The sequence below is a fragment of the Dromiciops gliroides genome, chromosome 3, assembly GCF_019393635.1.
Source record: "Dromiciops gliroides isolate mDroGli1 chromosome 3, mDroGli1.pri, whole genome shotgun sequence".
Classification (NCBI taxonomy): domain Eukaryota; kingdom Metazoa; phylum Chordata; class Mammalia; order Microbiotheria; family Microbiotheriidae; genus Dromiciops; species Dromiciops gliroides.
Window position 1 is genome coordinate 7,180,854 of NC_057863.1, and position 25,472 is coordinate 7,206,325.

The 25,472-nt window shown below is 39.5% G+C and overlaps 1 protein-coding gene across 1 annotated transcript; it reads left to right on the forward strand.

The window, feature by feature from the left end:
* The first annotated feature begins 2,085 nt into the window (after window positions 1–2,085).
* TMEM207 (transmembrane protein 207) lies at window positions 2,086–24,207 on the forward strand. Its single transcript, XM_043991919.1, has 5 exons — window positions 2,086–2,160; window positions 5,499–5,536; window positions 15,594–15,638; window positions 15,769–15,911; window positions 24,071–24,207. Exons 1-5 carry the CDS (start codon window positions 2,086–2,088, stop codon window positions 24,205–24,207), a joined length of 438 nt encoding a protein of 145 aa, XP_043847854.1.
* Window positions 24,208–25,472: the final 1,265 nt, after the last annotated feature.

Here is a 25,472-nt window from a genome sequence, read left to right on the forward strand (position 1 = left end):
AGTGGCCTGCAAGTAAACAAAATAGGCCATATGATAGGATAGCTGAAAAAGAACTAACATCATTTACAGCTGGATTAAGATAAGTTTAGGGTTCATAATGAGGTACAGAAACTGGATTCTGTCATAATCTTGCTATACTCCACCCTGGTCAGATGATATATGAAACAGTGTGAGTGTGTGTGTATGTGTGTGTGTGTATGTGTGTGTGTGTGTGTGTGTGTGTGTGTGTGAGAGAGAGAGAGAGAGAGAGAGAGAAGAAGAAGAAGAAGACAGTATGTCAAGAAACATTCAATATTGTTCAGAAATGTAACAAGTAAGAAATTATTTTGCTTAAATATATATGTATACACACACACACACACACACATATATATATATATATATATATATATACTTTTTCATCTCCTTTTATTTTGCTTTTAGGTTATACATGTAGAATCATATTATGCATATTTCCACATTAGCCATGTTGTAAAAGAAAAATAGGGAAAAAACACAAGAAAAAAAAACAAAAAAAAGTGAAAATCTTTGTTTCACTCTGCATTCAGACTCGATGGTTCTCTGGATGTGGAGAGCATTTTCCATCATGCTGAGAAGAGCTAAGTCTATCAGAGTTGACCATTGCACAATGTTGCTGTTGCTGTTACTGTGTCCAGTGTTTTCCTGGTTCTGCTCCTCTCAGTCAGCATCAGTTCAGGTAAGTCCTTCCAGGTTCCTCTGAACTCCTCCTGCTCTTCATTTGTTACAATAGTATTCCATTACATTCATATATCACAACTTTTTTAGCCATTCCCCAACTGATGAACATCTCCTCAATTTTGAATTCTTTGCCACCACAAAAAGAGCTGCTATAAATATTTTTTGTACATGTAGGTGTGTTTCCCTTTTTTATGATCTCTTTGGAATACAGACCTGGTAGCAGTATTAGTGGGTCAAAGGGTTTGCACAGTTTTATAGCTTTTTGGGCATAGTTCCAAATTCTTCTCTGAATGGTTGTACCAGTTCACAACTCCACCAACAATGCATTAGTGTCCCAGTTTTCTCACATTTTCTCCAACATTTCTCCATTTCCTTTTTTTTTTAAATCTTTTAGCCAATCTGATAGGTCTATGATTCATTGCTCATGTCCCAGAATCTCAGCACGGAAAGAGACTTTATAACAGATCCAGTGCCTCACTTTGAAAGAGAGCTCCATGCACCTCAGTGGCTTATCAGTGTTGTGAATTACAGACAGATGTGATTAAAAACAAACAAAAACCAAAACCAAAAACTGTGGTTTGTCCCCTGACAGCACACAGAACCAGGGAGCTTGTCTGGGTTAACACCCATAGACCATTCAGAGAAATAGAAAATGTTCCTTCTACATCTCAATCTTTGCTCTCCCTTTGCTGCAGGATATCTGAGATCAGAGTCAGCTTGGATGAAAATTTACTAGGGGCCCTAGAGAAGGCAACAAAAGGATGGAAATGTTTAAACTGCATGCAGGATGGTGAGCATTTGGAAAACCATAACCAATATTTCTGGAACATTTTACACACATTATCTCATTTGATGTGTGGGTAAGTCCCATTTCCTAGGAGATGAAACTGAAGCTGGGAGTATAAATGATATGCCCAAGATCACACCATCAGTAGGTGTCTAAGGGAAATTTGGATGTGCATCCCTCCTGATTCCAAGTCTGCTGCTGAGGCAAGGCAACTTGGAGGGGAAAGAGAAGACATTCTGATGGATAGCAAAATCAAACATCAATGCCAGTGAAAAGAGGGCAGGATCCATGCCTAAAAGGCAGAGCAGCACATGCTGTGGCATTTGGATGCCAGGCCACTCCACTGCAAAGGGTCTGCATCCACATTTCCAAGGGCCTGACCTTTACATGAACATTCCTCAGACTCCAGTGCCTGATGGAGTGTGTGCGGGCAGTCAGCATTCTTTCCCCAACCATATAATTTGCCAGTCACAAACAGAGATCATTAACACATGCCATGCACAGAGCATGATCCAGAGGGCAACACCTGAGTTCTGAAGCCCAGGAGAACACACTCGCCCACCAAGCATCCAGCCTGCCTAGGACTTTCCTTGATCAGCATGTGGCCACCCAAAGGGGCAAGTTTCACCTTACTGCTCTCAAGGACTGGAGCCGTGGGCTTCATGCTTTTCCAGGTAAAATCTCTTCTCTGGGATCAGACTTTGGGGTTAGGCACAACTTATCTTCTTTATCTGAATGAACTGTGAACAATTTCCTAGAAAAAAAAAAGTAGCAAAACTTTTAGGCTTTTTTACTTTAGTTGGAGCAAGATTGTAACATGAAATATGAATCCATTATACCCACATTACTTCTCTGCCCCACCTCCTCTTTTCATTAACTCTATACCTTTAGAAATAAAATTACATCTCTCTGATTAAATGCCAGGCACATATTTTCTAATCAACTTATTCATAAGATCAGACTCAAGTCTGAGTTGTCATGTTCATAGGGCAATGAAGGACAAAGAAAAGAGGACCTGGGTTCAAATCGCACTTCTACCATCTCTGGAACTCTAAGAAAGTCTCTTGAGGTCCCTGCATCTCAGTTTCCTCCTCCATAAATTGAGAGGGGGATATTAGAGGGCTTCTAGAATCACTTTCAATGTGACATTTCAGGGTAGGTGATGGTAGGCTGGTAGAATCCTAGACATAGAGCTAGAAGAGACATAAGACTTCATGTAGCCCACAACCTTGATACAGATGAGGAAACTGAGGTCCAGAGAGTAAAAGTGACTTGTCCAGGGTCACACTTCCTAGCTAGACATCATTTTCCTAATCTGTAAAATGAGTCAATCGGATTGGATATCCTCTAAGGCATCTCCCAACTCTAACATGGTTTAAAACCCTTTGAGCTTAGAAAGGTGTGATGCCATCCACAGGTGAAGAAATGTTAGTTTTCTTATTGTTCACTCTGGTGCCATCCATCTATCAGCCAACCCATCAATGTTCATACTAAGCCCTTATATGTTAGGCACTGAGCTAGGCACCATGGATACAAAGAATAAAGAGAAGGAAATAAATCATCCTGATGAATGTCTGCATCTCCACACCTAAATATCTGAACCAAAATACCAGATAAATGTGGTTGCTCCCAAATTGTTTGTCAGTATTACCCTCCCTAAGGTGGAGAATACCCCGGTAGTTTGCTGGTTTCTCAATGGATCACCAGAGGATGATAATAATATAAGAACATATACTACTCACCTCTGTTACATGTATCAGTCGGAGCAGGTTGTAAAGGTGAGAGAGAACCATGAGACTTGGTGGTCCTCTCAATTTAGCCTGATCCCCAATGATTAGTTCAGCCCGTAAATAAATCTCTGTATAGACAACATTAGCAGCTACATTTTCATCACAATTAGTATGCAAACTGACTTGCAATGGTTGAACAAAATGGAAGGTAACTCATTTTCTCTGCTTATAAATTGTTCATTACCATTCCCTCCGATGGCTCATTCAGTTCTCCATCTGCACCTCCACAGATCTGTGCTGTGATACACTTGGGGAGTAAATCAGAGATGCAAAAGGTTTGGTTATTGGGACAGAGAGAAACCCCTAGGGCTGTGTACAGGGCAGTTCCCACAGCATACAGGAAATTGAAGAGCTGACTCTGAGGTCTCTGTTTCAGCTCATGAGACTTTTGTTGATTCTACAATCCAGGGTTCTCTGGTGGGCCTTCTTGAATAGAATCAGCCAGATATCCCAGCTCATGCAAAGACCTCCCAAAAGGGCCTTGCCTCCACTAAATGTCCTATCTCAAATTGAGCTGTCATAGAGGGAGAATTAGTATAAATAGAGGTGCTACTAGCAATTCCTATAGCAATGACAAAGCCAGCTGGACAGAGGATGAATGGGAGGTAGGGAAGGTATGATGATGGTAGTGACCCAGAAAACAGCACCTTGTCTAAGCTATCATACCTGGAAGGTTCAGCCTGGGACTGTGACAGGATTGGAGAGGGAGCCAGGATCCTGATAACGGTCTTTCCAGAGATTGGCCCCTGCGGGTGGTGACCTGGGGATGCTTATGTATCAAAAGGTGTGGGCCAGAGGGGGACCTCAAAGTATGGTGTTGGAATACTGGCTGCTATAGAGAGAAAGCACCTCCATCACCACCCCTCAGTCCCCAAACAAATTTTTATTAATGTTAGGCAAAGCCCTTGGTCAACTATGCTAGTCACACTTCTGAAGATGGCTACTGTGTTGTTCCACCTGGCAATGGAGGTCTTCTGCAAAACTGGATGTGATCCAATCTGAGTTAGAATCTGAAATTCAGTAGGTGAGATTTGATTTGATTTTAATTTGCCTTCAACTCTCAAGGACACCTGATAAACATTGTCTAGAGGGTCTAGTGAAAGGCAGGCAGGCGGCACATACTTACATGAGTACTAGTTTCCCCTTTAGAATGAAATCTACTTGAAGGTGGGGGTTTTCCTAGGCTGTGGAAGGTTCATCCCACAGTGTCAACTCTTCATGCCTCTTGAGGAAGATGACATTTGTCCATGTTTCTGGGGGTCGTGGAAGGAATAGTGGGAAAAACTCCTCAAAGATTTGGAAAACTCAGTGACTATTCTTGGGTGAGTCACTTGCTTGATCCCTTTATGACTTGGAGCAAAACCATTATCCTCCCTCTGTCTCAGGGTCTTCCTCTGTAAGATGAGAGCTTAGACTGAAGGCTTCCTAAGGTCTATTCCAGTTCTATACCAAGGATTCTCTGAAATAGTGGATTTAAAATGTTATACACACACATACATATATATGTGTATGCCTATGCGCATGTGTATGTATATGTATACATATACATCTTTATATATATTAACTGTGATATATATCTCATTGTTGATATATATGTATATATACATATATACAAACATACATATATATGTGTATATATAATATACATATTTATGTGTCTCTCTCTCTATCTATGTGCCAGGCACTGTGCCAAGAGCTTTATAATTTGTATCATTTGATCCTCAAAACAACCCTATGTGGTAGGCGTTATTATTTTCTCCATTTAATTCTTGAGGAAACTAAGGCAGACTAAGGTTAAATAACAAAAAATTACCATGAAGTCCTTTGAAAAATTAAAAAGAAAACCATTATACTACAAGAAGATTCTAATATTCCTCCCCCCTTCCCCTTTTGACTCCCAACTCATGGTAAAATCTAGAATTAAGAAAAGTCTTCAAACCAGTCCCCAGTCCTCAGGCTATACCAGAGGAAAGAAGGTTAAGGGGATTGGGGGGGGGGGCGGAATAGACGTCCCCTGCTTGTTGAGCAGAATAAAACTCCCAAAGATGTTTTTTCTTCATTTGGAATTCCACTCTCTTTCAAAGTGTTCTGCTCCTCCAGAGCTTTTAATTAAAAAACAAAGGAAGCTCAATAAACCCACATTTGTCTCCAGACACCATTTGGATGAAGAGGATTAGGCTGATAAGATGTTCAGTGTTTATTGTTATAAATCTCTGTTTCAGCTGGTGAGCCCAGACCCGACCTGTGAAGAAAATGAAACGTAAGTAAATAACAAGGGGACTTTAATTTGGCATTCAAAATGTCAAAGGATCAAAGCCATTGTCAGAACCTCAAGAAATCCTGGATTAATCAAAATCTAATAATAGAACCATGAGGGGAAAGCCTAATTAATGATTTAAAGAAGCAAATAGGATTTCTTTGGGGGGGGGAAGGTGAGATTTAGGTCAATTTGAGTAAATGAGGGGCAGAGTGATTTTGCACATCTATCTATGATGTCAAGTGTCAAGGGTGTTTTGTAAAAGGAGGAATCCCAGATGCCTTTAGAGTGAAGCGGAGATCCAAGTAGCTATCTCAATAATTCCCTACAAAAACAAAAACGAAATTTCTGGCCTCAGTTACCTGCCTATTTCATGCAAAGTTGGTTAGGATCTTAACGAGTTTAATAACGACCTGGCTTCTTCGTTATTTTCAAACCTGCAGGGGATTCAGTCTTATTAGCTCTGGTGCCAATTCACTTGGGGAGTTGGGAGCAAGGTTGCTTACCTAGGCTGGGCAATGAATGCCTGATTTCACAGTTTGTCAACCTGCCTTTCTAGCTTCCTGGAAACTTGAAACAGCTTGTCAAAGCCTGCACACAGTCACCACTCCAAAATAGGGCAGCACTGGGCCAGGGTGATTCCCTAACAAAACTGAACTCAGCGTGATTATCAGCCAAAACAAAGAGGGAGCTTGGAGGAGAAAAGAGAATGCAGCATTGTAAACATGAATGCAAGGGACAGAAAAATCAATGGCTTGGTATCTAAATCCAGTTTAAATTAGGTAAATGTTACCAAGGTCAGGTTTACACAGGTAGTCCCAATATTCTTAACTGGACCTCTCTTGCAATCTGGTGAAACTTTTAGAGTCCAACTCAGAATTGTTTTAATTGAATAAAAAAATCACATAGGATTACAAAGGAAAACAATTAGATTGAGATGAAATTATGCAAGTTAAAAAAAGTTTATGAGCCCATGAAGTATAGCTCATCAAACCACTTGAAGCCCTTACAATAGTAACACAAATCAACCCAGAAGAAAGTAGGTCCAGGACAGGAGAATTTTGACTGAGGAGGGAAGAACACAGAAGTTGGGAAATGGGGAATTAACAAAGAAGAGTTCACCCATGTTGTCCAGCAGAGGACCCTGTGGGCAGGGGGAGGGAAGAGCTTTGCCATTAAGTCCTATACTTAGGTAAGGTTTGATGGCCATGGGTTTCAGAGCTGGAAGGGATATAAGAAATCACCAAGTCCAGCTCCTCCATTTTACAGAAAAGCAAACTGATGGGGGCAGCTAGGTGGCCCAGGATTCAGGAGGACCAGATTTCAAATCCAGCCTCAAACACTTGAAACTTACTAGCTATGTGACCCTTGGCAAGTCACTTAACCCTCACTGCCCCACAACAAAAAGAAAGAAAAGAAAACAAATTCAGAGGTACCAATGGAGCTTCCCAAAATCGCATAGCTAGTAAGAAGCAGAGGTGAGATTTGCACTCAGACCATCACTCTCCAAATCCAGCTCTCTTTCCAGTTGTTGGCAGAGCCACCAACCTTGGAGATGCTCTATAAGTACTTGATCGACTCACCCTTGGTGTGCAGTTTGGGGTAAAATTTGTAAGTTGAGCGGAAGACACTACAAATACTAGAAGTCATTTCATAGGGCTACTTTAATAAAAATGACCTACCTCCTCCTTAGGGAGACCAATGAATCATTTGACATTTCTGAATACTTGGAAGACAAAAAATACTCAGTGTTATTTTAATAATAGTTAAAGAAGAGAAAGAAGGGCTGGAGAAAATTATCCCAGCCCTTGAAGAGGTGGTAAATGAAATGATGAACTTGTAGCTCCTGCAAGCTCAGAATGTCACAAGGCAGTTGGATTCAAATTCTGAATGTGGGATGAAATTGCAGATCATCATATTCACTTGGTGTTTACCTACTATATGCATATAATTGTGCTATGAGCCTGGGAGACAAATCAATAGAGTAACAAATCCCTTCCTCCAGGAACTGAACCTCATTAAATGTAAAGCTGTCTCTTAGGATGGATTACTGATAAACACACCCCCTCAAAAAAAAAAAAAAGTTCTGATTATTGTGCCTGACTTGACCAATTCGCTTAGGTCTACTCTGTTTTATCTGCATATACAAAGCATCAGTGTGGATGAGTGCTACAAACTTATTGATGGTCATATTATCTTAAGTCAATGAGATGACAATAGAATGGAGAATCCAGGGGCAGCCTTGGCAAAATGGTGAGGCAGACTTTTCTTCTTCCCTTAACTTCATTGCTTTTCTCCTTCCTTTTTATATATTCAACACTCCCCACCCCACCCCTGACACCTGTCCTAGGTCCTTCCTGTCCCTGCTAATATTTTCTTGGGCTTAATGGATAACTAGAGTGGGTTCATGAGTGTTTAATGTGTGACTTGTCTCATAATCACTTGTATTTAATGGTGGACTCTAAAAGAATGACATTGGGCAAAAATCTTAGAGTGGTCAAGCTCAAAGACTCCCTTGTCCTTGACATGTTTTTCCTTAACTGCCCATAGGCCCAACAGGTGGTCAATAGCCTGAATCAGGATCCCCTTGTAAGAGAAGGCCTTGCCATCACCCAGACAGCCTTGTCGGCAATTGTGCTCATTAAGTTCTGCTCATTGCTGCATCCAGCCTAAATCAGTCTCTTGCAGTTCCTGCCCATTGCTCCCAGATCTGCCTTTGGGCACCAACAAGGACAAGTCTGAGCCCTCTGCCCAACCTCTCCATTAAATGAGACAATATTTGCAAGGCACTTAGCATAGAGTTTGGCATACACATGGTAGACACTAGATAAATGCTTCTTCTCTTCCCTCTGGCCCTCTGACAAATATCAGTTCTTCAGGTCCTTGAAGACAACCATTATGTGTGTGGTTAATCTCCTCATTTCTGGATTAAACATCTCTGGTTCCTTCCATTCGTGTTGACTGGGCATCATCTGAAAGCATTTCTCCATCAGCCTCCTCCAGACATTCTCAGTGTGCTAAGGTGTGGCAAACAGAATTGGAGGCAATACCACCAATTTATTTTGACCAGAGCATAGAACAGTATGGCTATCACCTGGACACAAGGTTTTCCTTAAGCCTCCCTAAGAGCAGATTCTTTTCCTAGATGGATACATCATCCTCTTGACTGGTCTTGAGCTTTCACTAAATCCCAAGAGATTTTTCAAACTCCTATCAGTACATATTTCCTTGTTGTCTATCTCAAACTAGTGACCTTATTGGGTTTTTTTTTTACCCAATTGTAAGATTTCATATTGATCCTTATTCAATGTCATTGTTGTTGTTAGATTCAGTTCAATGTTCCAGCCTGACCAAAATATCTTGACTCTTGTGTCTATCATTGAGTATGAGAGGAGCCCCTCTTGTCTCATCCTAACTTATGTCATCTGTGAACCTGATAAATCCACCATCTGTTCCATTATTAATAAAAGTGTAGATCCAGTGTGCATTCTTCTATAGACTTCATTCAATTTGGACTTGGAACAATTAGAGATGACAGTTTGGATCCAACTATTCAGTCAAAATGATCCATCAAAATGTCCCACTCTTTAGCGGACATCTGCCCATTTGGTTATTTTTGTCTACAAAAGGAACACAAGTCAAAATCAAGTTTGACAAATAGCTAGATAAATATCTACACCTTTACTCCAGTTAATGCTTAGTGTAGTTATCCTGTCAAAATAGAAAATGAAGTCATTATGGGAGGATTGTGTGTGTGTGTGTGTGTGTGTGTGTGTGTGTGTGTGTGTATGTATAAGGTCTATGGCAAGGCACTCTCTTAATTGATAACATGGCTGTAGAGTTGAGGTAGGAAAGACCTGTATTTAAGTCCCACTTTAGGAACTTATTATGTGGCATCAGGGAAATCATTCCCTGTCTCTGAGTCTCAGTTTTCCCATCTGTAAATTATGAAGAAGAGAAGTAGCACCTATCTCTCCAGGGTCAGATAAGACAATGCGTATAAAGAGCCACATTGATGCCAAGTATTCTTCTTGGGACCAGATCTTTTTCTAGATGGACATTAACCATCCTTGCCTTTAATAATGCATTTGGAATTTTTCCAGGAATCAGTCAATATCATTAGGCTACAGTTTGCAAACTGCAGTCTCTTCCCATTTTTTGAAAACTGGGTCAACATTCGCCTTTCTCCATTTCTGTAGTATCTCCCCCATAAGTCATGATCTTTTGCTGTCTGCATAGGAAATAGTGTGCTGCACGCAGAGTTAAGAACACCTGAGTTCAAATCCTGTTTCTGACACTCAGTAGCTGTATGATGGTGTGGAAGTTCCTTAATCTGTCAGCCTCAGTTTCCCCATGTCTAAAATGGGAGTAATTACTGAACATATCTCAAAAGGCTATTTGGGGGATTAAAAGACATAATAGATGATATCAAATGATTTTCAGGCCTTAAAGTGATCTTATATATGGTAGCTGCTATTATGATTTCAGAGATAATGGAAATGGTTCACACTCAGATTAACAGTTCTTAGAATTCCCTAAGAGTAACTCACTGGACCTGATATTCAGAATTCATCAGGAAAAGCTTAGCCCTACTTAGCTTGAGTTTCCATTTACTACTGGTTATTTTGATTCTGTCTGTTCCTGCACACTGATGATTCTCTTTAGGAGAGAAAACAAGCAAACTGGGAGTTTGGCATTTTTGCTTTCTCTTCATTGTAAGCTTTCATCATTTTATCTAGCCCAACCAGCCCAATCACTGTTCCCATCCTGTCTTCAACCCCCTAGTTTTTCCTGCTGGAGCAAAACAAACAAACAAAGAATCCAACCTAAAATTTAAAAAAAAATTCAAATCCTCTCTTTGCTGTCTTTAATTTTTCTCCATAGCTTCAAAACTCCTCATACTGTTTTTTTTAAAATAAGTTGATTTATTTTATTCTGAATTTAAGAAATAAAATAAGAATTTTCATAAAAAAGCAGGATCTCACACTATGTTTTAAAGATCATTCCACACTTTTGGATTTGATCTCTGTTACCTACCCTAACTTAGATCTTCTCTATGTATTTCTTTTCTTTTTTCCAGACCTTTATTTTTTCCAATTGCATGTAAAAATAGTTTTAAACATTCACTTTTTTAAATTTTTTTTTTTAGTGAGGCAATGGGGGTTAAGTGACTTGCCCAGGGTCACACAGCAAGTAAGTGTTAAGTGTCTGAGGCCGGATTTGAACCCAAGTGCTCCTGACTCCAGGGCTGGTGCTCCATCCACTGTGCCCTCTAGCTGCCCCCTAAACATTCACTTTTGTAAACTTTTGAGTTCCAAATTTTTCTCCCACCCTCCCTTACCTTCCTCCTCCCAAATCCAGCAAGCAATCTGATATATGTTATACATTACAATCATGTTAAAAATATTTCCATATTAGTCATGTTGTAAGAGAAGAATCAGAACAAAAGGGAAAAAACACAAGAAAGTAGAAACAACAACAACAACAAAAGCAAGAACAAAAGTGAATATAGTATGCTTCAATTTGCATTCATACTCCAAAATTATTTTTCTGTATGTGGAAAGCATTTTCTGTCATGTATCTTTTTTGCATTGTCTTAGATCATTGTATTTCTGAGAAGAACTAAATATATCACAGCTGAGCATCACACAATGTTGCTGTTATGGTATACAATGTACTTCTGTTTCTGCTAACTTCACTCAGCATCAGTTCACTTAAGTAGTTCCAGATTTTTTTCTGAAATATGCCTGCTCATCATTTCTTATAGCACAATAATATTCCATTGTGTTTGTACACTACAACTTGTTTAGCTATTCCCCAATTAATGAGCATCTTCTCAATTTCCAATAGTTTGCCACAACAAAAAAAAGAGAAGCTATAAATATTTTTATACATGTCGGTAATTTTCCATTTTTTATGATCTTTTTGGGATATATACCTAGTAATGGTATTGCTGAATCAAAGGGCATACGCAGTTTTATAGCCTTTTGGGCACGGTTCGAAATTGTTCTCCAGAATGGTTGGATCAGTTCACAACTCCACCAACAGTGAATTAGTGTTCCAATTTTCCCACATTTCTTCCAACATTTCTCATTTTCCTTTTCTGTCATATTAACTGATCGGATGGGTGTAGGTAGTACCTCAGAGTAATTTTAATTTGCATTCATCTAATAAGTAGAGATTGAGAATTGGGTTTTTTTTAATGGCTATAGATTAATTTCTTCATCTAAAAACCGCCTGTTCATATCCTTTGACCATTTTTCAATTGGGGAGTTGTTTCTTTTTGTTTTTTTTTTAATCAAACCTGGTTGGTGAGTCCCCTGTGCATGCACATTTGTGTCTTTAGTGGTATAAAATTTTTAAATAGAAAAAGGCCCACTAAACTGTATGTAAGAAACTGTGCATCATTGACCTAGAAAACCACATATTAACACTGTCTATGTTCTCTTACATTTTATTGATTTTGTGAAATATTGCCCAATTATATTTTAATCTGGTATGGGAACACAGAGAAGTGTTGTGTTTTAAAGCTTGTGCTTTGCACAATTCTCCACCCTTTCCACTCTTCAGAGTTGCTTCTTGTTGTGTCTTAAAAATTTAATTCTTAAGAGTTTCATATCTTTTCTGGGATAACTCCTCTTCTAGAAATATAGGTCATGGGATCCTACTAAGCCATTCTCCTTTGTTATTACTGTTGTCAGATGTTTAGTTATCTGCTCTTCCCATATCTAGGTTATATGGAAAACTGTACCTAGTTTTCTTTTCATATATGCCAACTTTTGGGCATCTAGGTGGGTAAGTAGATAGCACACCAGGTTTGAGTCAGGAATACTCAGCTTCATAAGTTCAATTCTAACCTGAGACATTTACTAGCTCTTTGATCTTGGACAATTCACTAAACCCTGTTTGGCTCACTTTCCTTATATGTAAAATGAGCAGGAGAAGGAAATGGGAAACCAATCTAATATCATTGCCAAGAAAACACCAAATGTAGTCACAAGAGATTGGACACAACTGAAAAATGGCTGAACAAAACAGAAATGACAACTTCCTTCATGGTTCCTCTAATTTATAAGCCAGCAATATCTTCTTCCCTGTATATGAGAAACGCGTCCAGAAATGTAACATTAACTGATTTCTCCATCTTTTGAAAGTAAATTTTAATAAAGGTAAACTAAGAAATTATTTGCTCTTTTGCTTTTTGACCCATAGAGAAAGCTCCAGGAGATTTCCCATGTAATTTTAATCCCTTGTAGCAATGTGGTAATGCTCAAAGGAATAAAACTCCAGTTGAAAAATAACAGAACAGGTGGATGAATATTAGGGGAGAGCTACCTAGTAGTGCCTCCAAGTACAAACCACAATCAGGAGTCACTGACCACTTCTCAAGAAGTTCCTGAGTATTCAGGATCTGAACCAGTTGCCAAATCTTATTATTTCTATCTTCACATGTCTCTTACTGTCCTCTTCTCTCTACCACCCATATTGAGACTCTCATCATCTCTTGACTATTTTATTGCAACTACCTTCTGGTCATATGCCCACTTCTATTCATCTTCCATCCACTAACTGAAGTGATTTATTTTTTTCAGATAATCAGTTCAGAGCATGTAACCCCACATATTAAATATCGTTGTTGTTGTTGTTGTTGTTGTTATTGTTTCAGTGGGTCCCTATTATTTGCTGAATCAAGTTATTATCTCCTCCATTTGGAATATATAACATTTCACAATCTGGCCCCTTCTTAAATTTTTCAATCTCCTTGCCCTTTCTAGACCCTATGATTTACTCATACTGCCTTACTTGCCATTCTGTTCTACATGGCAGTTTAATCTCCCATTTTCAAACTTTTCCCCTGGTTATTCTCTATGCCTGGAATATTCTTCTCCCTCACTTCTAATTCTTGGAACCCTTGGGTTCCTTCAAGACTCAGTTCAAACTGAGTTTCACTTTCTAAATGAAGCCTGCCCTGATTCCTCCCTCTTCTTCCCCTTCGCCTCATCAACCTTCTAGATAGCTTGAATATCATATATATATATATATATATATATATATATATATATATATATGTGTTTGTGTTGTCTCCCTATTTAGAATTTAAGCTCCTTGAGCACAAGGATTTTTTTGTCTTTGAGTATGGAGGAGGCAATAATTGTAAGCAATGGGGCAGCTAAGTGGTATAGTGGATAAAGCATCAGCCCTGGATTCAGGAGGACCTGAGTTCAAATCAGACCTCATACACTTGACACTTACTAGCTATGTGACCCTGGGCAAGCCACTTAACCCTCATTGCCCTGAAAAAATAATAATAATTGTAAGCAATTACTATTAGGAGGCAGAAGATCCAGGGCTGGAGAAGGTGGACACATCCAATAAAAATATCAGGGAGAAAGCAATGTGTGGTGAAAAGAGGAGTAACGCCGAAGTTAGAGTAGTTGGCATCAAATTCCAGTTCTATTATTCAGCCATTCTGGAGAGCAATTTGGAACTCTATCCAAAAGGCTCTAAAACCATGAATACCCTTGGATCCAGCAATACCACTGCTAGGTCTGTATCAGAAAAACATCCAAAATGTTTGTGTGTGGGAGGACCTATTTGTACAAAATTATTTATAGCAGCTCTTTTTTGTGGTAGCTAAGAATTGGAAATCAAAGGGATGCCTATCAATTGGGGAATGGTTCAACAAGCTGTGGCATATGATGGTAATGAATATTATTGTGCTATAAGAAATGACAACCAGAATAATTTAAGAAAAACCTGAACTTACATGAACTGATGGACAGTGAAGTGAGCAGAACCAGGAGAATGTTGTGTACAGTAACAGAAATATTGTTTGCTGAAGAATTGTGAATAATTTAACAAATCTCAGCAATACAATAATCCAAGACAACCCCAAAGGGCTAATGATGAAATATATCATCCCCCTCCAGAGGAAGAACTGATATAGACTGAAATCAGAATGAAGATTGCTATTTTTCACTTTATTTCCTTTTTTTAAATGAGTTTTATACAAAATGACTAATATGAAAATATTTTACTTTAAAAAAAAAACTGGTTCTACCACTTACTCTGCGTTGCCCTGTTCATGTTCACCTCCCTAGTATAGTAGCCCAGGCTCTTCATTTGTGAAATGAGAAAGTTGAACTCAGTCACTTCTGCAGACTTTCTCAGCTCTGAACTGAAGATCTCATGAAACTCTGGCTCTGCCATATATCGTCTATTCAACCTCATGAAAGTTTCTTTAGTGCTCTGTGTTTCAGTTTCCCCATTTGTAAAAGGAGAGGTTAGGCTAGCTGGCTACTGTAGGGTACCATGGTTTTAGTTGTATGACTGGTTCTCATAAAGAAAGATCTGACCTCCCATTTGTCCTCTTACCTCAGGGGAGGTTTGTGCGCCTGAAAGATGTGCATCTTCCAGCCACATTACCACATTGTTAGCCGACCCTTGACAGTCTTGGAGACTTTCTTATCAATAGTTCCCCAGGGAAATATAGTTGGAGTATGAGATCCCAGATATGCAGAACAGAACATTCAAATTAGGAAGAGACTTCTGCGCTGCACTTAAAGTGCATAGAGTATGAGCTAGTCAAGCAAGGGTAAGTCACCCAACCTTCTGACCAATCAGCCTCCTGCCCACGTGCCCCTATACCTCTGATTCACACTTGCATAGACAAAGAAGGCTTTCTGCAAATTAAGCTTATATGTATAAATATCAGGGAAGTTGGGGAGGATCCAGATGGCCATCCAAACACTGACCCCTGTGTAAGCAAGTCTCCTTAAAATAAATTCTATTTCTTTAACCTTGGAGTTGCCAATGGCTTTCTTTGATATCGAGTTGTTTTCTAGGGGGTACAGGGGAGGTATACATTTGAGGCCCTGCCAGCACTCAATAATCTGCATGGTCAGCAAGATCCTGCACCCTACAAGCTGCATAGTTGGCAGGATCCTGCCAACAGCTTCTGAGCACCCTTACATTTCCACAGTTGATATCAGGCCCAGGAATAACTTCATTTGGAGTTCAGTTCTAGCTGCTGCTGACATCTCTCTTCTTGCTTGAACAGGTGCGTAAATCAAGATGAACAACCCCTCAGTCCCTGGTACATCTGGTAAGGACACTCTTTGGTCAGAGTTTTAGAAGCATTTGATGGCAGATGGAACTTGGCAGATGTTCACCTTTGTGGGCTCCCAGGGTGCTGCTCTCTCCCTAATATGCCCCTATGCTTCCTTTGCCTTCAGGTGCCTCATGCTGCTCTCTCTGGTCACCATTGTAAGCTGTGTGGTGCTGGTGTGCCTCCAGTGTTGGCTGAAGAGGTGTTACCCCTGTCCCACTGGACGCACTGTGGCGGTGTTTGCTGTCAATGACATCGAGTTCACTTCTGGTATGGAGTGGGGCTTCTTCTTTGATTTGACCACTCCGGGGGCATTGGGGGAAGTGGTGTGGTTCCCCATGAGCATATGGGACTAGCTGTTTATTCCCAAAAGATTTTCTGAAGGAGCAACAATTAGAATATGAGAAAGGTGAGCAAAGAGATTCCACTCCCAATCACAGACACCAAAGTTCTGGCCCCTCATGTGTGGCTACTTTTTTGTGTGTGTGTGTGAGGCAATTGGGGTTAAGTGACTTGCCCAGGGTCACACAGCTAGTGTTAAGTGTCTGAGGCTGGATTTGAACTCAGGTACTCCTGACTCCAGGGCCAGTGCTCTATCCACTGTACCACCTAGCTTCCCCATGTGTGGCTACTTTTAATGGCAGCAGGACATTAGATATTACTGAGTCCAGTCTTCTCATTTGACAGGAGAAAACTAAGGCACTACAATGTGAAATGATTTGCCTGAGGCTAATCCCTTTAGTACCCAGGTACTTAGTAAATGGCTGAGGGAGGACTCAGGCCCAGGCTCCTGGACTCAAAACCCAACCTTCTTACACTCTCCTCCACTGCGTCTATTTACCAAGGCCTCTCAATATATCAATTTAGACACCATTTTAAAATGCTTAATGTTCTGGAAACCTACCACTAATGAGAGGCCTGGCATAGCATTTCAATTCATTTCACTAGAGATAATGAACTGCCTGCTCTCAGGAAGGCCCCATGTGAGCCACCACAGGGACAAAGATAGATAGAGGCTGGATTTTTTTTTTGTCTCATCGTGGTCCTGATAATCCTCCAACTGAATAAGTAAGATGGGCCAAAATAGGGTGACCACAAAGGAAGAATGCAGAGCAAGCCTTGTGCCAATAAGTATGGGCTAGGGTGTAAGATCAGGAAACCCTGTGGAAAAGCAACACCTGAGTCAGGCTTTGAAAAAAAGAAGAGGCTTCGGCCAGGTGAAGCTAGACAAGGGTGATGCCCATTCCAGGCTCAGGGGAGTGGGGAGGAGATAGGACTAGCCAGGACTAGAACGGAGCAGCCAGTACTCAATTGGGCCAGGAGGCACAACACACAGTCGGAGAGTCACGTAAGAAGAGCAGAACCAGACTGGTTAGATCCACAAATACACAGGTCAGAAGCTCATACTTTCTTCCATAGTCATTCAGGTTCCAGTGAATGTTTTGGAGTGAAGAAGTCCTGAGAGCAGATGCATACATGGGAAGATTGTTCAGGAGCTTGTGCAAAGGAAAATCTTGAGGGGGGGATGGGTCATGGGATCGTAGGCCAAGGGATCACACTTTAGAGCTAGAAGGACACTTTTTTGACCACATGGTCCAATAGCCTGATTTCAAATACAAAAACAAAGAAACAAATAAAAGACAGCTGGGGCTTCTTGGGATGTTATAGGAGCCATGCTAAATTATAAGGGGGGATTTCACTGGTAATGGAGATGAAAATAAAAGAGAGATAGGAAGGGTAGAATTGATTGTAGTAATGGTAAGAACTAAGGTACATTTTTTAAAGTGATATCCTTTTTGTGGTGGCAAAGAATTAGAAATTGAGGGGATGCCCATCAATTGGGGTACAGTTGAACAAGTTGTGGTCTATTTTTGTGACAGAATACCACTGCATTGTAAGAAATGATGAGCAGGCAGATTTCAGAAAAAATCCTGGAAAGATTTACATGAACTGATACAAATTGAAATGAGAATATGGTACACAGCAATATTGAGGGATGATCAATTGTGAATGACTTATCTATTCTCAGTAATGCAAAGATCCAAGACAATTCCAAAGGATTTTTGATGAAAAATGCTATCTACCTCCACAGAAAGAACTGATGGAATCTGAATGCAGATTGAAGCATACTAGTTTTTACTTTCTTTATTTTTTCTTTTTTTCTTTTTTTAGTGAGGCAATTGGGGTTAAGTGACTTGCCCAGGGTCACACAGCTAGTAAGTGTTAAGTGTCTGAGGCCGGATTTGAACTCAGGTACTCCTGACTCCAGGGCTGGTGCTCTATCCATTGTACCACCTAGCTGCCCCTTTTCTTTACTTTATTTTTCATGGGTTGGTTTTTTTGTGTCTGTGTTTTCTTTCACACCATCACTAATATGGAAATGTTTTGCATGGCTGTACATGTATAACCTATATCAAATGGTTTGCCCTTTCAGGGGGAGGGGAGGGAAGGAAGGACAGAGAGAATTTCGAACTCAAAATTTAAAAAAATGAATGTTACAAATTGTTTTTACATGTAATCAGAAAAAAAATATTAAAGTAAAAAAGTTTAAAAAAAGAACTAATGTACAGAACTTTCCAAGGAGGGCAATAAGAACTAAGATTGGTCCCATGTCCATACAATAAGAGGATCAATTGAAGGACTTAGATGCTTAGCCTGGAGAGGAAAACACTCAGTGGGGCATGATAGCTTCTTCAAGTGGCAGAAGAACTTAATTTGGAGTCACGTGAACTGAATTCCAATCTAACCTCCACCTGTGCCTATGTCAACTTGGACAGACCACTTAACTTCTGGGACTCGGTTTAATCAGTTATAAAATGAGAAGATTGGGCAAGATGACCTTTTAGGTGTATCCTATGTAGGCTTGATTTGTGATCCTAGGAACTCCTTTGTTCTGAATGCCTACCATGCAGGAGAGAGATCAGACTTATTCTGCTGAATAACAAAACACAAAACTAAGAAAAATGGGGAAGAGGGCTGTTACCAGGAGTCAGACTTAGGCTTGAGGTCAGGAGCAATTTACCAATAATCAGAGCAAACCAAGATTTGAAGTGCTTCCTGGGGATGTAGTGACCCATTTCCCCCATTAGAGGTCTTCAAGGAGAGGCTAACTTTTTATTTATTAAGTTATTAATGCTTAATCAAGAGTTCTTTGGGGGCAGCCCTAGTCCCGATAGACCCCCTCCCTAGGACCTACCAAGGTTTGACTTTCAACAAACTTATTTATTTTGAACCATCCCCAGTCACTAAGATGTGATCTAACTTTTGTCCAAAATGTGCCAGTAGGAACATCTATACTCAACCCATAGACAATCAATGCTTCTGAAAGATATCTCACAGTCCTGATAATCTAATTACGATGATGTGGAGAATCCTCCACATGAAAGCCACATGCATGGAGATTTGGGTGGAGCATGCCTCTAAACAAGATCCTTGTGAGCCAAAGGTCAGAGATGGAAAAACCCAAGTTGGGTCCAAGGGACAGGAGACCCAGAACTGCATATTCTACCTGTTCCTTCACGGCCCTTTAGGCCCTCCCTCACATTGTACTTTAACAAGAAGACCAAGTCCTTCTTTGGAAGACCTTTGAGAAAGGTGGACAAGAAGCACCAGCAGCATCACTGGGAGCAAGTATTTTGCGATTGGCTTTTGTTGTGTGTTTTTGCCTCTTCTGTTTTCCTCCCTGTGGCTTTGTTTCCCTCGTAAGTTTAAGTACATGCACTGAGTTGGTGTGGGAAGAGAAAAATAAAGTATGTCCACAACAGCAAACAAATATCAGGGTTTGATTGCCTGGGTGATATTATCAATGATAATCAACGAAGACAAGAAGCTCCAGGCAATTTGGACCAACTACTCCCACCCAAGCAACTAATTCAGTCACCATTGATTCTCCATTGAACACACCTGGGGCTGTTCAGATGAACAACACAGTCACTTCAGCAGAATTTGAAAATAAGTTATTACCTGAAATGAAGGATCAAGGAATGACACCTGCCTGGGCTCTTAGTATTAGCCAATAATGAGGCAGCCACGCCCCAGCCTCTGGATCCAACACTCAGAGGACACAGCCTCAAATCTTGCCTCTGCAACTTTGGACCTACATGGTTTTGGGCAAGTCAGTCCCCTTCTCTGGGAAAAAATAAGGGTCTTGAGCAAAGATTCCTTATCATTCCAAGTCTAACCATCCTTGAATACATCCTTCTTAGTTGCCAATTGGATTCCATCTATATGTTCCATATTTCCTGAATTCTCCATTGCCCAATTATTGATGGGTCTCAGGATAACAATGTACTGGGAATTTAGAACTAGATGCTGTGCTTGGCCATACCCCAGACCTCTCCTGTTAGCCCTTGACCTGCCATTTTCCTGCCTAGGTCTCAATATGAATAGCAATACTTACCAGGAGCATGAAGAAGCTTAAAAAATAATGTGGAACTGTAAGGTCAGTCACAAGACTGAGTCTCTTCACATACATACAATAATCTTCCACATACAAATGAGTATTATCTCCTCCAAGGTAGTCACCATAGGAGGCTTTGAACTTATTTCAACCATGGATCACCTGGTATGCAACAACTAGTCAACTAGGTGATGATGACACAGGTAGAGTTAGAGCCTGAGTTCAAATTCTACCTTGTATTCCTCCTAATTGTGTGACCCTGGGCAGGTCATTTAATTTCTCTGTTTCCTTATTTTCTTCATCTATAAAATGGGGATGATGATAACTCTTCAACAGATTGTTGAGAGGATAAAAGATGATAATATATAAGCAACACTTTGCAAACATTAAAACATTCTACACACACATTTATTTTTCCCAATACATTTTGCTTATTTCATTAAATATTTCTCAATCATATGTAAAAAACAACAACATTATTTTAAAAATGAGTTGCAAATTCCCTCCACTCACACATTCTTGCGAAGGCAAACAATTTGATGGAGATCATACATGTGAATTCACACAAACTCTATTTTCATATTAGCCATGTTGGGGAAAAAAAAACAAGAAAAATAAAGTTTAAAAAGTTTGCTTTGATCTGCATTCAGATACCGTCAGTTCTTTCTCTGGAGTTGAACAACATTTTCTATCATAAGTCTTTCGAAATTGTCTTGGATCATTGTGTTGCTGAGAATAGTTGTCATTCACAGTTGATCATGGTACAATATTGCTACTACTCTGTACAATGTTCTCCTGGTTCTTCTCATTTCATTTTGCATTAGTTCATGAAAGTCTTCCTAGGGTGTAGCTACTGCACATTCTACAGATTCTTGGAGCAAGAAATGAGAGTCCTGTTGCAGTTGGGCTATAAAAGTGGATGAGCAGCCTTGAAAATAAACGAACAAACAAACAACAAAATAAAAGGACTTGGCAAATCCTCTTACCAGCGGTTCCAGTCTTCACTGAACATCCCATACACCATCTCAACAAACAGGCTACACCAGGTTAAGGGTAACCAACAGGGCACAAACTCATTAGTGACTTGGAAGAATGTCTACCCTAAGCATGTAAAGACTTCACCAGGGAAGAACTAGAGGATGAGAGCAATTTGTTCCCATGACCACGAAGGCTGCTGAAGAAGGCACTGTGGAGCACTTAAGGCTTGGTCAGACATCAAAGATGCCAAAGTTGTCCACTGAATATGGGCCGTCACCAATGATCTTGACTTTGTCTTGTCACTGGACTTCTATGACTCTGGAAGATAGAGTGAAGCTATTAACTTTGTGCAACTCTGCCTCATTTAAAGCCAATTCACATGAAAGTGGACATCATGATGTCACTGACAGCCTATGAAGTTGGTTCTCTTTGTTTTTGTGGATTTTTACAGGGCAATGAGGGTTAAGTGACTTTCCCAGCATCACACAGCTAGTATCAAGTGTCAGAGGCTGGATTTCAACTCAGTTCCTCCTGAATCCAAGGCTGGTGCTTTATCCACTGCACCACCTAGTTGCCCCCAAAGTTGGTTCTTTTTGAAAATGAAGGATAAACAATGAATGATAAGTCTCCCCATGTTTTACAGAAACTACCCTGCTTGTCATTTCTTATAGCACACTAGTATTCGATGACAATCTTATAATACAACTTCTTCAAATTCCCCAATTGATGTTCATTCACTCATTTTCCAATTCTTTGCCACCACAAAAAAGTGCTGCTGTAAATATTTTTGTTCAAGTATTTCCTTTTCCATTAAAAAAAAATATCTTGCTGAGGAGCAGCTAGGTGGTACAGTGGATAAAGCACTGACCCTGGATTCAGGCAGACCTGAGTTCAAATCCAGCCTCAGTCACTTGACACTAGCTGTATGACCCTGGGCAAGTTACTTAACCCTTATTGCCTCATAAAAAAACATATCTTTCTGACAAGTTGTCTGACCCCTTTATTGTCCGTGGCTTGAGAGTTCCCAAAGCTGGTACTACCCCTGTTGCAGCTGCCTCTAAAACTTGCTGCTGGCATTGCCATGGTGAGGCCTGTATTGCACTCTGGGCCTGACTACCACCCCTGCATGTCAGACCTTTGCTGTTGACCTCCTAATTTGTTTTGGGCTAAAAAATTGTTTCATCCTGACCTTTTGTTGGCTCTGCCACTGGAGAATTTGATTTGAGATGTTATTTTAAAGTCGTTTAAAGGAGAATGTTCGAAGAATTCTGAGGAATGCCTACCTCTCCTTGGTCATCTTGGCTCTGCCAACATAAATGTTCATTATTACCTCCCCTTCTAATTCCTCTTCCTCCTCTCCCTCATCACCACCACCACCACGATCATATTACTTTTTCAACTTACCTTCAGAGACCATACAAATGTTGGTCTGTAATGAATGGATTTTCTTTTTGTAAAAGTCATGTAGAGTTGCATCCATCAAATGAGGACATTGGTAAGGATAGGCAGCCCTTTCGGGGGTCCAAAGGGAAGTGGTGTCATAAAGCAGCACTGAGTTACATAATTAGAGACTTAAAAGGGGCCTTGAGCTATTTTTACTATTACACATATCCAAAGAAATTACAAAGGACCTATGATGGAAGATATTATTTGCATCCAGGGGAAGAACTGATAAATAGAAGTTTATAGAGAATGATTTTATATATATATATATATATATATATATATGTATGTATGTATGTATGTATGTATGTATGTATGTATGTATATATACATGTGTGTGTGATATATGTGATAAAATTATATATATATGTATATATATATATATATGTAATTTGTCAGGGAGGAAAAGGCATTTAATGACAGTGGTGCCAAAAAATAATAACAAAGGGAAAAATTATATGGATGAAGCATTTTTAAATGAACAGACAAGAGGAGAATGAAGTTCAGAGGAAGATGGACAAGCAGAACAGCTTTGGAATTCATATGTTTAATTTATTATATGTGGAATTAAAGGAAGTTGTCCATAATAGTGAAAAAACTACTTTAGAAATGTTAACTATATGTCAGTCATTGCACCTACTAGATAATCACAATGTCATACTCAATCTTATTTTTCTTAGCATAGTACCTGGGATGTACTTAATAAATAATGTTTGGTTGGTTGAATGATTTTTCTGTCATTTGTCTATTTATATATTTATTTATGGATATACTTATTTTTGTTGTTCATCAAGTTCAGAACGACAAAAAAGTGCTTTGCAAATGTAAAATCTTATATAATGCTGGTTTAAAAAGAAAATAAAAGTTCATAAAATGTCAACTCCATGGAAATAAGTGTAGAACCTCCCAAAGGGACTACTTTGAAGTGGGTAAATCTCCTTTAGGTGCATCAATCCCAATGCATTTTTCTCAGGTCTGCTTTCTTTCTTATCATCTGATCTGAGAGAAAAGAATTTTGATCGAAATGATCCCTAATGAAATCTTGACCTAACTGTATCCCCCACTTCCCAATTTTGTTAAACCTAAGTCTGAAACTGGATAGATTCAAAAGAGAATACATTTTAGCCTTTGCATTACATTTTAAAATCAGAAAGGGTCTGAAAGTCATCAATCCAATCCAATGTAATTAATGATTGAATAACATATTAAGAAAAGACAAGAGGAAAGAAAAGAGGACCACCTATCCTCAGCTGAGCCCCTGCCTCCCATAAAGGAGCCATTTGCAGAAGTACCTTGGTTTCTCATCATGCTGGGACATGACAGCTACCAAAGGTGATGTGATCTCTAGATTGAGCTGTTAAATTGTAAATGCTTCCTGAATTCCAAGTCACCTACAATTTCATTCATCCAAGTTGAGAAAGTGACATACTCTGGGAACTAAATTATTCCAGCTGCATGTAGGGTAGTGTGTACGTGTGTGTTAAATATATCTATGCATAATTTTCTATGCTCCAATACTGCAAAAAAGGGCAAATATCAACAGGAGCATGACACAGTTTAATTCTGTGCTGATTAGAAAGGTAACTCTTTTCCATATTTGTTCTTCCAGGAAGAGAAGCAGTCCCAGGTCCAACAGCAAGTGTTGACCTCCATTCTCCACACTCTGAAATGTATCCTGTGTCCTGTATTGTACCTTTCAGCCCCCCACCTCCATATGAAGATACCCAGAAGACAAGAAGATTGTAATCCTAGGCATTTTCTGTAAGGACCAAAGGTCATTATCCTTTTCCCTCCCCACAAAAGCCAACCCATTGAAAGGCCACTCTTCCATTTTCTGAATTCTTAGCCCAGGCTTCATGAGGGGCTGACATCATGGGCACATGTATCGTTTTCAAATGTGGTTGTTCATCTGACATAGTTCAAAGGAGGACAAAGAGAAAAAAAAGATGCCCAGTCTCTGCTGATGTGCTAATAATACCAATGCAAGACCAGTGCTGACCTTTAATTTACTTTCCATCATAGAGTCATCATATGCATGTTTCAGTAGAGACAAAAACAATGGGGAATGAGAGGGCACTAGCAGCTGAGGAGATCAGGTAGCATTTAAGCTGAGCTTAATGGAAACTCCAGATTCAGAGTTCATGTAAGGAGGCAGGAGGGACTGGCTGGGCAAAGTCAAAGAGATGAGAGATGCAATGTTTTCTATGGGGAATACCAATGAGCTTGATGATTTTAGAAAAAACAAGGAAAGACTTGCATGAAATTACAAAGAGTGAAATGAACAGAACCAAAAGAATATTATATACAGGAACAACAATATTGTTTTAAGAATGACTTTGAGACAGTAAGTTATTTTAACTATTATAAACACCCAAATTAAAAACAAAAGATATATGAAGAAAGATACTATCTGCACAATCCAGAGAAATAACTATTAAATAGGAGTATTCATAGAATAATTATACATATGTATGTATACACACATACCTATCTTTGTCTAATGGTAGCCATCTCTAGGGAAGGGGATTGGAAGGGAAGCCAAAAATACATGACAATTTTGTTTTATGTTTGAAAAGAATAACAAGTCGTACATAATAAATTTCCAGTTTCATGTAATATTGTCTTTTTATTGTACTAGGTTATGGAAATTCCATAAATCACAAAAAAACCCAAAACATCACTTTTTTCAAAAGACCAGTTTAACTTCATCAGATAGAATAATTGTATAATAAGATTGGAAAGGCTGGTTGGAGTTAAAATGGAAAGCAGGGATGGGGGTGGGGCAGGGAGATGACTCCTAGTTCAGAGGTTATTCTTACAAGTGACATCTTTCTGTGTCTCAGTTTCTCTGTTTGTAAAGTTAGACAGATTTGTTCCATGAGGATACAGTTGACTGGAAAAAAGAAACATAAAACATTCTGTTAATTTAGCATAACTGGCCTATTAATGAAAAAGTTTCTTTCACATAAGAACTCAGAAAAGAGTATCTGTTTTTATTCTTTTGTCTTTGA

Bases quoted from the DNA above. Each gene is read 5' to 3' on its own strand.
- TMEM207 (XM_043991919.1), top strand. From the start codon at position 2,086: ATGTGGCCACCCAAAGGGGCAAGTTTCACCTTACTGCTCTCAAGGACT. The intron at 2,161-5,498 runs GTAAAATCTCTT...TCTCTGTTTCAG, and splicing joins TGGGCTTCATGCTTTTCCAG to CTGGTGAGCCCAGACCCGAC. The intron at 5,537-15,593 runs GTAAGTAAATAA...TTGCTTGAACAG, and splicing joins ACCTGTGAAGAAAATGAAAC to GTGCGTAAATCAAGATGAAC.